This window comes from Poecile atricapillus, chromosome 3 (assembly GCF_030490865.1).
Source record: "Poecile atricapillus isolate bPoeAtr1 chromosome 3, bPoeAtr1.hap1, whole genome shotgun sequence".
NCBI classification, from domain to species: domain Eukaryota; kingdom Metazoa; phylum Chordata; class Aves; order Passeriformes; family Paridae; genus Poecile; species Poecile atricapillus.
Genome location: NC_081251.1, coordinates 106816572 through 106830686, shown reverse-complemented (window position 1 = coordinate 106830686; position 14115 = coordinate 106816572). Strand labels below are relative to the sequence as shown.

General features: G+C 40.1%; 1 protein-coding gene across 4 annotated transcripts in view; it reads left to right on the top strand.

The window, feature by feature from the left end:
- Positions 1–14115, top strand: part of WDPCP (WD repeat containing planar cell polarity effector) — a 147911-nt gene that overhangs the window by 108212 nt on the left and 25584 nt on the right. For all 4 annotated transcript variants that reach the window (XM_058834204.1, XM_058834206.1, XM_058834207.1 and 1 more), the window contains exon 14: positions 141–243. In XM_058834204.1, coding sequence (XP_058690187.1) covers positions 141–243 — 103 coding nt within the window. The remainder of the gene's footprint in view (positions 1–140; positions 244–14115) is intronic.

The window sequence follows — 14115 nt, the reverse complement described above, 5'->3', positions numbered from 1 at the left end:
TTAAAACATAATGGTAGGTTCATCAGTTCCATCTGTGTTTGTGATCTAAATAATAAAAGAACCTCTTTCTTTCAAAATCCCTTTTGTTGCTCCTTTGAGATTAATTTTAGATTAATCTTTTTTCTTCTTTATTTCCAAAGGACATCCATTACCTTGCTCTAGATAAGGGTGAATTGGCACTAGCTGAAGTGGCAAAGAGAAAGGCTAATGACATTGATGCAGAATCAATAACTACTGGAATTGGTAAGAATTAATGGTGTTTAAAAAGCCCTTTTGTTTTAATCAATACTTGTCCTGTAGAACATGTTGTTATATTTGTAGAGGGGTTATTGTTTTGATTGCATTGTTTTCTTTGAAAGTGAGACCGGATTTTTATTTGTGACTAAGGAACAGTATTTTTATTTGTAATTAAGGAAGAAGACTTATAAAAATCACATAGCTTTGCCTTTCAGTACCTGTGTGAGGATAGCTATGAAGCAAAAAGATTTATGCTGTGGCTATATAGAAAAGTTCAGGCTGTACAAACTGAACTGAGTGCGAGAGGTAAGGGGCTGAATCTGAAAATCATTGCTCATATCAACATTAAAGGCAATTTTACTCACCTTTAAATACTCTGGTGCACACTGGAGCCACATCCAACATTGATACTTTGGCAGCACTCAGATGGAACATTTACTGATGTGAATACAGCTTCACATCCTGGCTTTAAAGCAGCAGCTTTGTGTGCAGTGGGATTCTTACCATTCCATAAGGAATGTTGATGCTAAAGTTGCTAAGTGTGAGACTAATAGCTAAAACACAGATGACTTTTCATGCAAGGGAACTCACAACTCATTCACTTTCTCCTTGTGTTTCTTCTGAATTGACATAAAGAGATGTATGCAAGCACATGAGACCATTCTGATTTCATGCCTTATAGCATGAGCCAAGCAGGAGGTGTCTATGTCTAGGGAGCTGACCTCCATTGGAGACAAAGGCAAGAAAACCCACAAAGCCTAAAAATGTTTGCATAAAACTTGCACAATTCTCTTTTGCTTATTCTACTGCATCATTGAATATTAGAGGAAAGCACTGAGCTTTTGTCCTTATTCCATGCCAAGAAGTAGACTAGGATTAAAACTCAAAAGGTTTTTTTATGAGTCAGAGTCACAAAACTTGTGAGATTTTGGGTGACTTGGGATTCTTTTAGGACAGTGCATTTAAAAATCTCCCTGTTTACCCAGAGCATACAAGGGAATGCCACTCCAGTACCTAGAAATGCAGAGAGGCCATATATGCATTTATGTGGCTATTTCTGTAGATTGTATAAATCCATGACTTTCAAGGCTACTGCGATACAGGAGCACCTCCTTCCCTCTCCAGAGGGAATCTACTCACCAGAGTAGGAATCAAGCAGTGCCTCTCCTGAACTCTTTTCTTCAGAGACTTTCATTTTCATGCTCAAGTCATTTAAAGCTATTTTTCCACCATAACTGGGCTTTTGGGCAAGCCTTTTCACCACTAGAGTTCAAAAAAAAGGACACCTGTTTAGGTCATCCCTTACTGGCACTTTAAAGTGTGCAGTTACATCTCCCTTGCCTTCTCCTCTCTTAATTCCTAGGTATTTATGTGCTGCACCAAATATAACTGAGATACCCAGGACTTTCATCTGATCATTGTCTGTTCCCTGACACTTAATCCAGAAAATTCAAACTCTAATTTGTATCTTCATTTAATTCCTTGCAAACTACCATGATTACTAGATTTCTGAAGTTGGGCTATTTGTAAATTTAGTGAGAGCCTTTTGTAGCATTGTAGCTGAACATGCTGGGAGAGGGGTAGGGAAAAGAACTGAGGTGATCACAGATGCCTTCCTTGCATATCAAATGCCACACATGTGTAACTACAATTCAGCTATAAATGTGCAGGCACACAGTCTTCCCCTCCTCCAGACCAGTCCTACAGTTACGTCTACAATGCCCCATTAGCATAAATTATTAAAGTCATTTTATATGATAAAGACTTATGCTGAATAATTAACTATCAGGATGATTTTAAATACTTTTCAATGCCCCCAGGGACAAACTGTCACTGAGATTCATTCTCTAAACAGTAATGAATTTGCATCCAATTCATTTTGTATGAAAATAAACAGGAATCTCCCATGAGTTTGTTTTGCTGCAGATTCAATCTCACCTTAAACATGTGAAATCTCAGCCACAGGTTTTGCTTTGTTATACTTTATTCCAACGTCCCTTCTAATGATGCTTTTCTTTCATAAACTGTCATCGGCAAAAAAGTTGACATGAGGTATGAACTTTGTGGACCCAATGAAAACAAAAGATGATAAGTACTTCATATGTAAATTGCTGTATTTTCCTAATACTTTGAGTGGGGGAGAAAAAATCATGCCTAAGCCAGATTTTTTTAAAATGCAGTTTCAAACAAGTCTGTGTCCCTTGACCTCTTCCCAAACCAAGTCCTCTTCAGCTGGTCCCTGCTCTCTGGAGCTTGCATCCATTCAGTTCACCAATGGTCACACTTCTCCCCAAAGTTCTTGAACAGCCACTTCAGGCTTTTACAGGAAGACAATAACCTAAGCAAAGAGAGGCAGCAAGGTGCAACCAGTCTTATTGACCTCTACATCTTATTTCTTAAATATATATATATATAAAGTGAACCATTTTCATATGTCAACATCTGATGAAATTTCCTGAGCTAGCCCATCCCCAAACCTCAGATCAGCACTGCTTGCAAATAAGATGAGTCAGTGCTTCTGGCTGATTCCCAAGCCTTTGAGAGGCTCCATCTTGCCCCAGATATAATTTGTCAAGATATTTCTGTGTACAGGGTGCACTTCAAGCACAGTATATTTCAAACTCTGACTTTCAGGAAAAGTTTCAAGCTTCTTCAAATAATGTAGGATGACAATATAATTTCATCTAAAATTTATAGACATCATCCAAAGTCCTGTATGGGTAGATTCCTCACATATATTATGCCAGTATTTGTGTCAAGATAAAACTAAAAATAGGTTGATTTTTTTAAGATTTCCTGAATTTAGGCTCTTCTTAGTTCATTATCATGTGATTGCAGTTTGCTGGACACTGTTTTGAAGAAGGCACCTTCAAAGCTAAGGATGTCTGTGGGCATCTGGTGAAAACAGATAGACCTCCAGAGCACAGTAGTTTGGTGAGAATATTGCTGAGCAAGATGAAGTGTCAGGTGAATATGGTTTTGGGAGAATCATATACTTTTTTCATCTGATTAAAATCTTCTGAGGATAAGTATTCTGATAAGATTTTATGTTTGACAGCCTGTGAAAATGCATCTTTAGGGAAGAGAAGATTGAAGTAATGGTACTGTACATCTCAGAAATGGCATTAGTCATCTCCTCTTTCCCCACTCTTATTTGATCAACAGACCACTGGCTGTGGATCCTGTGGTTTCTTCTTCCAAAGATTTTCTGTTGAATAATTTCTGTAGTAGATCCACAAGTTCCTTAATGAGGTCAGGGAGTTCTCATTTAACCTTGCCTAAAATGTATGCTGTGCACCTCATTTCACTTGATTAAAAGAGAGAATAAATAATTTATTCAATATTGGCATATATGTAGGTTACTAATAAATTTTGTTTATGAGCATAACCTGGCATATGCTCTCCTGGAAGAGTATTGTCTGTGGTGGGAGAGTGAGTCTGCTTGGTGCTGTAAAGTGTGGGTTGCTAATGTAAAACCTGAGCTGCAAAGAACTGACATGGCAGAGCCTGTTAAGAAATGCCATAGCTAATAATGATCATGGAAGTGAAGAACTCAGCCCTTCAGACATCATTGCTCAATGAATATCCAACAAGGAGCATATGTAGGCAGTGTCAGAAAGTTTCCCAAGGCCAACTTCCAACAAATTACATTAGGGCCTAGCAAGGTGATTTTAACCTTCAAATCAACAGCTTTCACCCAAAAGGGATTCATGTTGTGACAAGACAGATAACTGCTGCATAGTTGAAAGGCAAATTGGGAAACCTTGTATTTCTACTTAGAATTTCAGAATATTAGTAACTAATGTTTAGGCAACATTTCTAACAGAGGTATCTTAACAAAAACACTGATGTTCAGATAATTGCATTGTTCTGAAATGCTAGATGGGACTGACTAACATTTTGGTGGTTCACTAATGTCTCATGAAAGCGCTTGAGGTTTTTCCATTTAAAATAGAATTTTAAAATATTTCTGGAAGTATTCCATACAGTTTGCGAGATAGGGAATCTTATCAGTTCTCACAGAGACTGCAGTCTAATTTCCCACAGTGTTTGTAAAATGACATTTAAAATGTAGAGACCCTAAATTTTTTACCTTACTGGCAAGGAACATCACCAGTTTTGAACCCTACGTGGAGAATTAATTAATTTTATCTTAGGTCTGTGGTAGTGTTTTATATTGAACAGCTTACATGTTCTTTGTGATAATTAATAATGACACATCCTATGGTGTTTTGTCTGAGATACCAGTCTGATCTTGCATTACAGTCTGCTACCTCCAAATCACTTATCATTTACTCAGATCTTCCCCTCTTCCTGACAGTCCTGGGGAGCCTGCTTGCATTTCAAGACACTGTTTAGAATTGTCCCCCTGTGTTTTTAACCTTCTCTGGCCTTGCATTAGCCTAGTTAGTAACATTTCCTTCTCCTCTGATCCATAATGACTCCTTTCATCTCTCAAGTGATATTCTTCCTCACCCTCACGTACCCTTTCTGACACTGATGGCAAAGCCTTCTTCATTTCCTGCTCTTCCTTGGCACGTGCAGCTTTCTCTTGTCATCTATCAAATTTCAAGAGAATCTTGGTCTTTATTTAGTGACTTTTATTTCACTGTGTAACATATTTACGGCATGCTTCAAAGGTATTGTCCCAGACACTGGTGGACTGTGATCTGGGAGGACTCAGGGGACACCTATTCATGCTCCAGTTTTTTAGAGTCTGCCCCCTTCAGTGTAAGTGTTAGATCTCCTATTTATTTATTTCTGTTTTCAGTTAAAGTCAATCAAAACCTCAGGAATCAAACCCTTAGCTTTTATTTTTCTAATAATGTGACTTTATCCCCAGAGACCCAGAAAAACATTTTTAATGAAAAATGCTTTCTAAGTATGATTGGCAGTTCACCTATGGCAAGAAATTAGTTTCCACAAGCACCTTTTTAATTTTGAGCCACCCAAGATGAGTGTCTTTGAAGATCCATAGTAATTTGAAATTATTTAACTGTTCTCTTGAACATATCAAGCCACACACAGCCCTTGACACAGAGCCCACTAAACACAATGAAAGGATTTCTGCCATCTTCAGGGAGCTTTGGATGGGGACTGTAGCAAGCAACAATCTCATGGGTAGGTCTGGTATGACCAGGACTGCTGCCATCTGCAAAGACCTGGTTTGGAAGGACACTCTACTTGGTGTAGAGTGGCTTCAAGAGGAGGAGGCAGCAGCCAACCCTCATGGCATTGCATCCTATATTTAAATTTCCAGCTGGTACTGAGGATTTTACTCTCTTGAGGGTTTCAGTCACTTACTGCTCCCCTCCTTGTGTTCTTTTCAAGAAGTGGAGTGGTTTGTTTTACTTGAAGTCTACAGTAATGCCAAGCTATTTTTGGCTCCACCTCACCTCACCTCTCCTCTTGCTTGTGTCATGATGTCAGTTTTGATCTATACCTTCCCACTGCTAGACAGCTTTGCCTAAAGACATAATCCTCAGCCCCTAATAATTATAAGTACATCAAAGGCTAGTTGGTTTGCTTAGCTGCAGAGGTCTCCACAAAGATCTGCGTATCTTCACTTGAAAGAGATTTATAGTTTTGTGTCAAGCTTTAGAATTGTCATGGCCTGCCATTTTTTTTTCCTTCTTTATAGTGACATATTCTTGCCCACTACAGAACTGATTTAAAAAGCACAACTATATGCCCAAAATGAAGACGCTTTCTCCTTCATATTTTAATGATCCTCATATTTTGTAATGTCTGCCAGCAGTAAAATTATGCCCTATTGATTATGAAAAAAATCTTACCACAAATCATAGATTAACTATTTTTTTGCCAGTTTTAGGGGCTTCCAATTTTTGTACCTAAAGCCACATACTATGACTGGCTTATAAAAAAACAAAAATAAAAAAGAAATTACATTATTTCCAAATTCTGAAAATTGAAAGGAGTTGTCTGAATCTGATATGGTTTCATTGTACTAACAATTAGGATATTGCAAGGCATGTGAGGTCACTCACATCTCCTCAGTATAATTCCATCTTATCCCTATAACCCCTAGCCAAGTTAATGCACACAGACCACAGTGAATAGATGACACTAATTACCAAGTAAACAACATATTTTCGGTGGCAACAGATCAAGAAGGAAGTTTTAAAAGTGAAAGGAATTCACAGAGCTACACCTTGGGGGAGGATGTAACATGATAAAGAATAGTTCAGCATAAAGGATCTCGGAGGGATGCCCATGGCATGGCATTGAAGTGAAGAGAAGCAAGTCAGTACTCAAGCTGTTGACATTGTAGCTAGGAATTTAAGTAGGAATTTGGCTTCTCATCACTGACTTCAGTGCATAGACTGTAGTAAATTTAAATAGAAGGCACACATAGTTAAAATAACTGTTGAAACAAACTATCAAAGAAATTGATGCATGGAAAGTGTCTTTGCATGAAGACTGAATGAATACCTTTCTGGGAAATAGGTCTTAGCCAAATACAATTTATGCATTAGTCAAACACATGTTTTTCTGGATGAAATTTAATAGCCTCTAATTCACTGTAGGTCAAACTAGATTATTTATACTGTATCATAGTAGTATAATATTCATGTGTTCTGGATTCCACTCTTGCCTACAGCTCTGTGAAAAAGCCCCTGGTAAATCTCCCATTAGCTTCAAAAGGCCCACATGTGGTCTAAAAGACTGCAGTTAAAAGCCACATAATATATATGTAGTATATATTCACACATCTCATAGTATGCACGTGTGTGTGTGTACATAAGTGGGTGTTATATTTACACATACACAGCCAAAATCTGGCCAGTCACAAAAATAGCTCCAAATCTGAACACAAGCCAGAGGAATTATTACGTATTTGTATTTTGCCTCATGACATCACAAGAAGACGCAGCTGCCTTTTTTTTTTTTTTTTCTTTTTTTGTCTGAAAGCACAAAAAAAGTAATCACAGGGAGGAGGTGCTTTCATAACTGCTGCAGCTGGCTGGGAGCTGTGGATCTGTGTGCTCACGGTGTGTCAGGGGCATGTTTGTCTCACACACCCTGGAGCCGTCCCTCAGCCTCTCGCTTTCCGGCGGGGAACTCGCCGGTTGCATTTCTGCGCGCTGAAAAGCGTTGGCAAACACATATTTGCATGGCAGTTGGTATGTGTTTTGTCCTGTTTGCTCTGCGTAATGTAACGTGATGTGACAGGCTGTAATTCATCACATCAGTTGCATGACAGCAGAGGGATGGGAAAAGAGGTGCGATGGTGGGCTGATGTGAGGTGGCAATTTAGTGGTGGGTTGTAGTCTCTCAGCGTTAAGGCTTTTTAGAATGACCTACCAAAGAATGATCTCCAAGTATTCCCTGTGCAGGTGAGTTTTAGAAGTAGTGATCAGGCAGAGCACAGTCAACAACATCAGGAGAAAGCTGAAGATCCCTGTGCTCAGAAGGAGCGACTCTTGTAAATGTGAGAACCCTCACACATGTGGTGTAAGATCAAACAAACAAACAAGAACATTGAAGGACAATTTATTTATTTTCTCCTCTTTCACTGCACTCCCCAGGCACACCACAGGTCCTTATGTGGGAATACTGTGAAATTGCCAACGGCAAAAACAGAGGTTGGGGCTGTTTTCCTCCAAAGACTCCTACACAAGAGACTGCTTGAAGGGTTCACCCCTGAAAAATTCCCACCACAGGTGTTAGGGTGTTTGACAACCTGATGTTGGTTCTTGTTGAGTGCTTCCAGCCTAACAAAACCAAGTTCCCTGTTAAAATCCCATCTCAGGGCTGGGACATTCTAATCAGGACACAGCTGGTGAAATCCATAGTGAAGAGCTCAGTGGGACCCAAGGGTGAGCTTTGCATCCACTGCTCTTCTCAGTCATGCACTTTCTAAAGTGTCAACCTTGGCCAGAAGATGAAACGAAGGAAGTTGTTTAAGAAAAACCATTGGTAAAAAAGTGGTCTGCAGTGCCTAGCACAAGGCAGTAAGTACATCCAGAACTGATGACTTTTTTCTTTCCTCAGCATACCCTCTGAATTTAATTTCAACTATTTGAAGTATTTTTCCCTAAATATCCTTCCTGACAGTTAGTCTGCACTGACACTGCTTTTTACTTTAAATCTCAGTGCCATGAAACTTCTGCAAGTCCCCAGCTCATGCATGAATAATACCTGCCATTCAATAATATTTTTCACAGCATTCAAGACACCAAAAGTCCTGAATCTGTACTAGATTTCAAACTATAAATTCAGTCTTAAAAACAGATTGTGAGGCATTTGGTTATCTCTGTAATGTTGATATTATGAAATGGCAAAATATTTTAATACGATGGAAAGATATAATTAATGATAGCTTACAAGCATGTATGGTGTTCACTTTAATTAGTCACTTACTGCAGTCACACTGCCAGTGTCCCACCTTTTCATCTTCATGATAATCAAAGCTGCAACAGCCGCTTGATTTCTGCCTCCTGCCCTCCCAGCCCAGGGACACCACAACATCAGTAAAAAGTTAGGGTAGGGCTCTCACATAAATTAGATTCCATGGATTAACCACTTAACTGATAGTTTAAAAATTCTTAAAGGAGCGTGGAAGTCAATATTCTTTCCTGTAGTTTTGTGTTAAAAACCTGAGTATGGCTTCTCTATGTTTTTTCAAAAATTTAACATTGTTTCACAACAACTTGATCTTTTTTTTGCTTAATGAAACTCTTGCTACATCTTTCTATGGTTACTAATTTACCTCTGCTGAATTTAGTCCTTTCTCTTGTTAATGTTCTTGTTGCTAAAATCCCCCCTGGAGACCTCCAAAAACATGTAAAGTGCACCAGATGAAGAGGAGATTCTGGGGCCATCCCAGACACATTGCAAAATAATCCCAGGATGTGTTTTTTACATTATTTGGTAGGTGCTGGTGAGCCATCAGGAGCCTTACATGAGCTTACCCTCTGACTGAAGGATTTGGAACCTAGTCCTAAAGCATGTCTGAAGTTCACTGTGAAATTTCACCACACCTCTGCTTAAATAACATGAATTCTTATCAACCAGATGCAAGATGATGGCTACAGTTAATTACTTATTTTACTGCATAGGATGCACTGTGGCCAAAGAAAAGGGCTACGAAGTGCTTACCTTAGGCCCTTGCTTTTAGCCACCAAAAGGCAAAATGTTTAGTTCATGAAGGCAAATTTGGAGCCTGTATGGGCACCCTCTGCTGCTGTGTGAGCCCAGATCACCCTGTTCACTGTGCTGCCATTGCCTCAGATTTGTAAGGAAAGAGTTGACACTACACTGATCACTGTAATAAACAGAATTTCAAGAGTCAAAATTCCCAAAAAATTCCTGGTTTCCTCAAGCAGTCGTGAAGGAAGCACAGGCTTTAGTCAGTGCCTTATTTTCATATATTATTATCAACTGTACTGCCCCAACCTATTCCTGTGTGTGTTTGAGAGTTTTGCTGTCCACTTGTTGGGATTAGAAACAAGACAGCAGTTAAAGAACTGGATGTAATTAGACCTTTACAACCATCACCAGCCCGCTGGATGACTCTGGCCTCCTCATTTTAGCCTTGGATGGTTTTCCTTTCCTTTGGAGACTGTGTGACCTCTCTGTGGCAGGCTGCCCATCCTTTCAGCCCCATACCATGCCAGGTCCCCTCACTGTCACCTCCCTCCGGCTGACCACACAGCCAGGTGAAGTCCATTTCCTAAGCTGGCTTGTTTTCTGTGTTTTTTGCCACAGAGGGTGAAAGCACACCCGTGGGAAATCAGCTGTAATCCTCTCATTCGTGTTTGCCATTAGGTGTCAGTGTGACAACAACCATGGTACACAAAGGCTAGGCTGGGGTGTGTAGGGATACCACCCCCATCCTAAACTTCTCATTGTCCACTCAGGGAAAATACAGTGTGAAACCGAGGGGAAGGAAAGGCCAAAGAAAGCAATAAACATTTTATTTCCGGTGTTTTTCCATCTCCTAATTGAAATTATTTACTAACAGATAAGTCGGTCTGCATTTCATTCAGCGTGTCTCAGGTTCCCGGTGCTGCAGTTGTCAAAGAAGACTAATATTTACAAAACCAGGAGAGGAGGTTCTGCACACACTGATCTCACCCTATTTTGGGGCAAAAGAAACAGTCAATATTATCAGTAATTTGCAGTCAGCAGGAGGTAAACTGCTTTGCCCAGTGCAAATGTTAAATTACTTGTGTGAGTTGAAGCCTGACAATATTGGTGCTTATAGACAAGTTCTTCACAAGTTGTTTAAAATACTGTATTAGAAATTTCAACTTGAAGTCCACTCATTCCAAAGAGAAGAATAAAAAACTTTTTAAGGAATTTTTTTTTTTTCAGGAATAGTGCCATTTTTTTGGTGTATCAGCAGTATGCATGATGAAGAAATGGTAAAAAACATTGAAGAAATAGTAAAAAACATTCATATACTATGAAGATGAAATTGTTCTTAAACAAAGCTTCAGACACGTCCCAAAATGTAGCAAACAGTTTTTGGTTGTTTGGGAGTTTTAAAAGTTTTAAAATATAAATCAGGTTTTGGGGGTGGGGGGAAGTATTTTTAGAAGAAAATTAATTTATAAAATATTCTCCAGTAGCAGCATTCAGAATATATTAAGTATTCATTGGATAGCCTCTTTTTTTGCCTTATGTTTGGAAATGCAAATGTTTTCACCTTTAATCAGATTTTGATCAGGTCAACATAGTGGTTAAACAGCTTGGCCTTCACCAGGATCAGAGAATCTGATGTGCCAGAAGATCATTGGGATTCAGCTTTGCCTTCACCTTTTCTGTTTTGAAAGGGAACAGGTTCTGAGCATGGCTTACATTTGGTGCTGTTTTTCTTTATTCTCATAGGTTAAATCTCAAGTAGCACCATGCTTCTGTGGTAAGCATCTGAGCAAGCTGGCCTTTCTTTTACCTCCTTCCAGATTTCTAGTAACTCCATGGCACAGGAGGGGTTAGTTCTGAGCATTTACTGCACAGCCCAGAGTAATCCTAGCCAGGACAAGAATATTCAGGTAGCACCTCTGCTACAATTCCCCAAGTTGGGCAGTTGCAGGTCTCTTCATGAGAGCAAAGCTTTCCAAAATTTGGTAGCCATGCCCCTTTTGGTAGCCATGCCCCTCTTCAATCTGGGGATGGGAAATGAAAAACTCGTGTGCCAATTTGATGTTGTCCTTATAACAGATAATTATAGGCTTTAGGAACAGAAAAGATGCCTGATTAAATGGCTCCAACCATCTGCTATTGCAAGACCGTGAAGTAAGCCTTGACCATTTTCATATTAAGAGTTGCCACAATGATGTTCTCCCACTGCTTATGCCACTCAGCTTGCCTAGAAAGCTCTCTCCTCTGCTCTAGTTTACTGGCATCCTAACTCACCTTTGCTTTGTATTATTTTAAATAGCAGTGATTAAACCTTTATATCGGTGCTGTTGCGGGGCTCGAAAGGCCCTGCTGTATAACACATCTATTTTGACTCCAGAAATATAAATGGAAGAGATCCTTATTTTCACATGTGGTTTCAGATCAGGTTCTTCTTCTTCTTGTTTGTGGTACAAAGGGAACAGATGAAAAGCCAGCTAAGCAAGCAGTTTTTAAAACCCCAGCACTGGCCACTGTGGCTGCTTGTACCCCTGCTCCATTGGGGTCCCAGGGGAGGCATAAGAAGAGCCTCAAGGGCCAGGCACAAGCTGCTTACATGGCACTGCCTCAGCTGGTTTAGGTGAGCCCAAAGGTAATTTTGCTGGTTTTGAAGCAATACCATTAGTCAAATAGACCTGAAAGCAGCAGAGGGCTGTAAGCCTGCTTTACACTGAGCACTGTTCTTACAGAGTGAGTGTTGCTTCAAGCAACTCTTTACAGATCAGAAAGTATCCTGGTGCCAGGATCCTCCCTGCAATGGGCTGAGTTCCCAACTGCAGCCTAAACCAGTCAAAAAATGTGCCAGAAAACATAGGGAAGGGTTTCTACCTGAAGTCAGAGAAGAGGCAGAGGGAGCAGACTCAAGCTGTAAGGAAGGACTGTAAGGGCACAGGAACAGCCAGGTACAAGTAAACATCTCTGGATGATGCACATCTCTGTGAGAAGGACTGGTGGTGGCATGTAAGGAAGGAAAAAGATCAGTGCTGCAATGCAGGAAGGTGGATATATGCCTTTTTAAGGGCATTTTTGTCCCATTGAACATTAATTGCTTCCCATGGATACAAAATGCTCTTTAAGTGATGAAAGGAGTGGCTGACAAGCAATGCTGTGTTTAACAGATATCAGAGAATGCAATGTAGGTTAATTACCTTCCCTTACAATTATTTTTTTTTTTCCCAAAGAGGTGAGCATCTTTTTTAGACAGAAACTAATCTCCAAACTCCTGTTGTCTACTTCAGTGAAAAGAGGAGCGAGAAAGGGAATGAAATGAGGTGGTGAGAAGACACCAGCAGGAGCCATGGGGACTTTTTTCCCCTGGCATCAAGGCATCAGGTTTTTTGCTTTTCTTCCCATGGACTTTCCTTTTTGGTTACCTTCAGAAGCACAAGCAATGCCAGGAACTGCCCACAGCTCCCTCCAGGGCTTTGAGCTTCCCAAGCAGTGTCCACAGCCACTGCTCCTGCTGACATAGTTTATTTATATAGGCAGGAAGAAAGAACTGGTGTTTGCAGGACACAGTGTATAGTGTAAACTACCTCTGTGAGGTTTTACACTCTGGTATTCCTGCCACTCTTGTAACTGAAGGATATCAGCCAGGTGAAGATCTTCCCAGAGAGTGGAAGGAGCAGCCTGGGAATGAAAAACCCACTGTTCCTGCCAAGTTGCATTTCCCCTACAACAGGGCACATGAAGTGTAGTGTGTCCCCTTTCCAAAGCTGTTTTCCTCTAAATCAGTCTCTTCTAGTGGGAAGGGTGGGAAGGAAAGTATCAACCCATCAGTTGGGGTTTTCCATGCCAGTAGGGTCACATCAGCTTCTGAAGCCTTTGGGCACCCAAACCACAGAATGCGCTGGTGGTTATCAGCAAGTCTGTGCAGCAAAGCACTGCAGCAGGTGAGTGACAGGATGCAAATATCAGGGAGGCCTGCCCCTGTATCTGCTTCAGTGCCTTTTCAGCCACACCTTTCTGGAAAAGTGTAAAATGTTGGTCAGGGCACTCTGGAGATGGGTAAAACAAGGCGTGCTCATACCCCAACTCCTTTTATGTCCTAGTGCCTTGAGGTGCATTTAGAAAATGCATCCAAATTTTGTCTTATATTATAGGATTTAGCTAAGAGACATTGAGCAGAGCATTGTAGAAGTGTCATTAAGAGAGCTTAGCAACAGGATATTCTATGATTCCAGAGTCCAGGATGCCCTTATGCATATCCTGTGTGGGTATATAAATATGAGTGTGTGTGTGTGTGTGTGTGTGTGTGCAAGCACAGAGTTTGCATATGTACACATCACAATAAAGTTTGAGGGTTTGCAGGTTTAAAACAACATGTTGGTACCAGCTGTGTAGCATGTTTCTATGCATTGCATCAGTGTTGCTGATTTTCTATGCAGAGACACACACAGACCCCATAAAACCTTGGCCCTCATTTTATGAAAACTTACCTGAGACATTACCAACTTAGTATCCTAAAGTCAGTACTTTTAAAGTGACTGAAAAAAAAACATGTAAGACTTTTCATTTTTGGTACACATTAAGCTTGTTGATATCAGAGTAAGTTTAGTCCACACAACCTTCCAGCATGAGTTACTTTTTTTTTTTTTTTCTGTGAAACCCACTGACTACAAATACATTAGTCTGGCAGAGGTTAGAAAGCAATGATGTTTTATAAATTGGGCTCTATTTACAGGTAGTGTTCCCCTTTTTTCATTATTTGGATTAGGCAACTAACTGGTC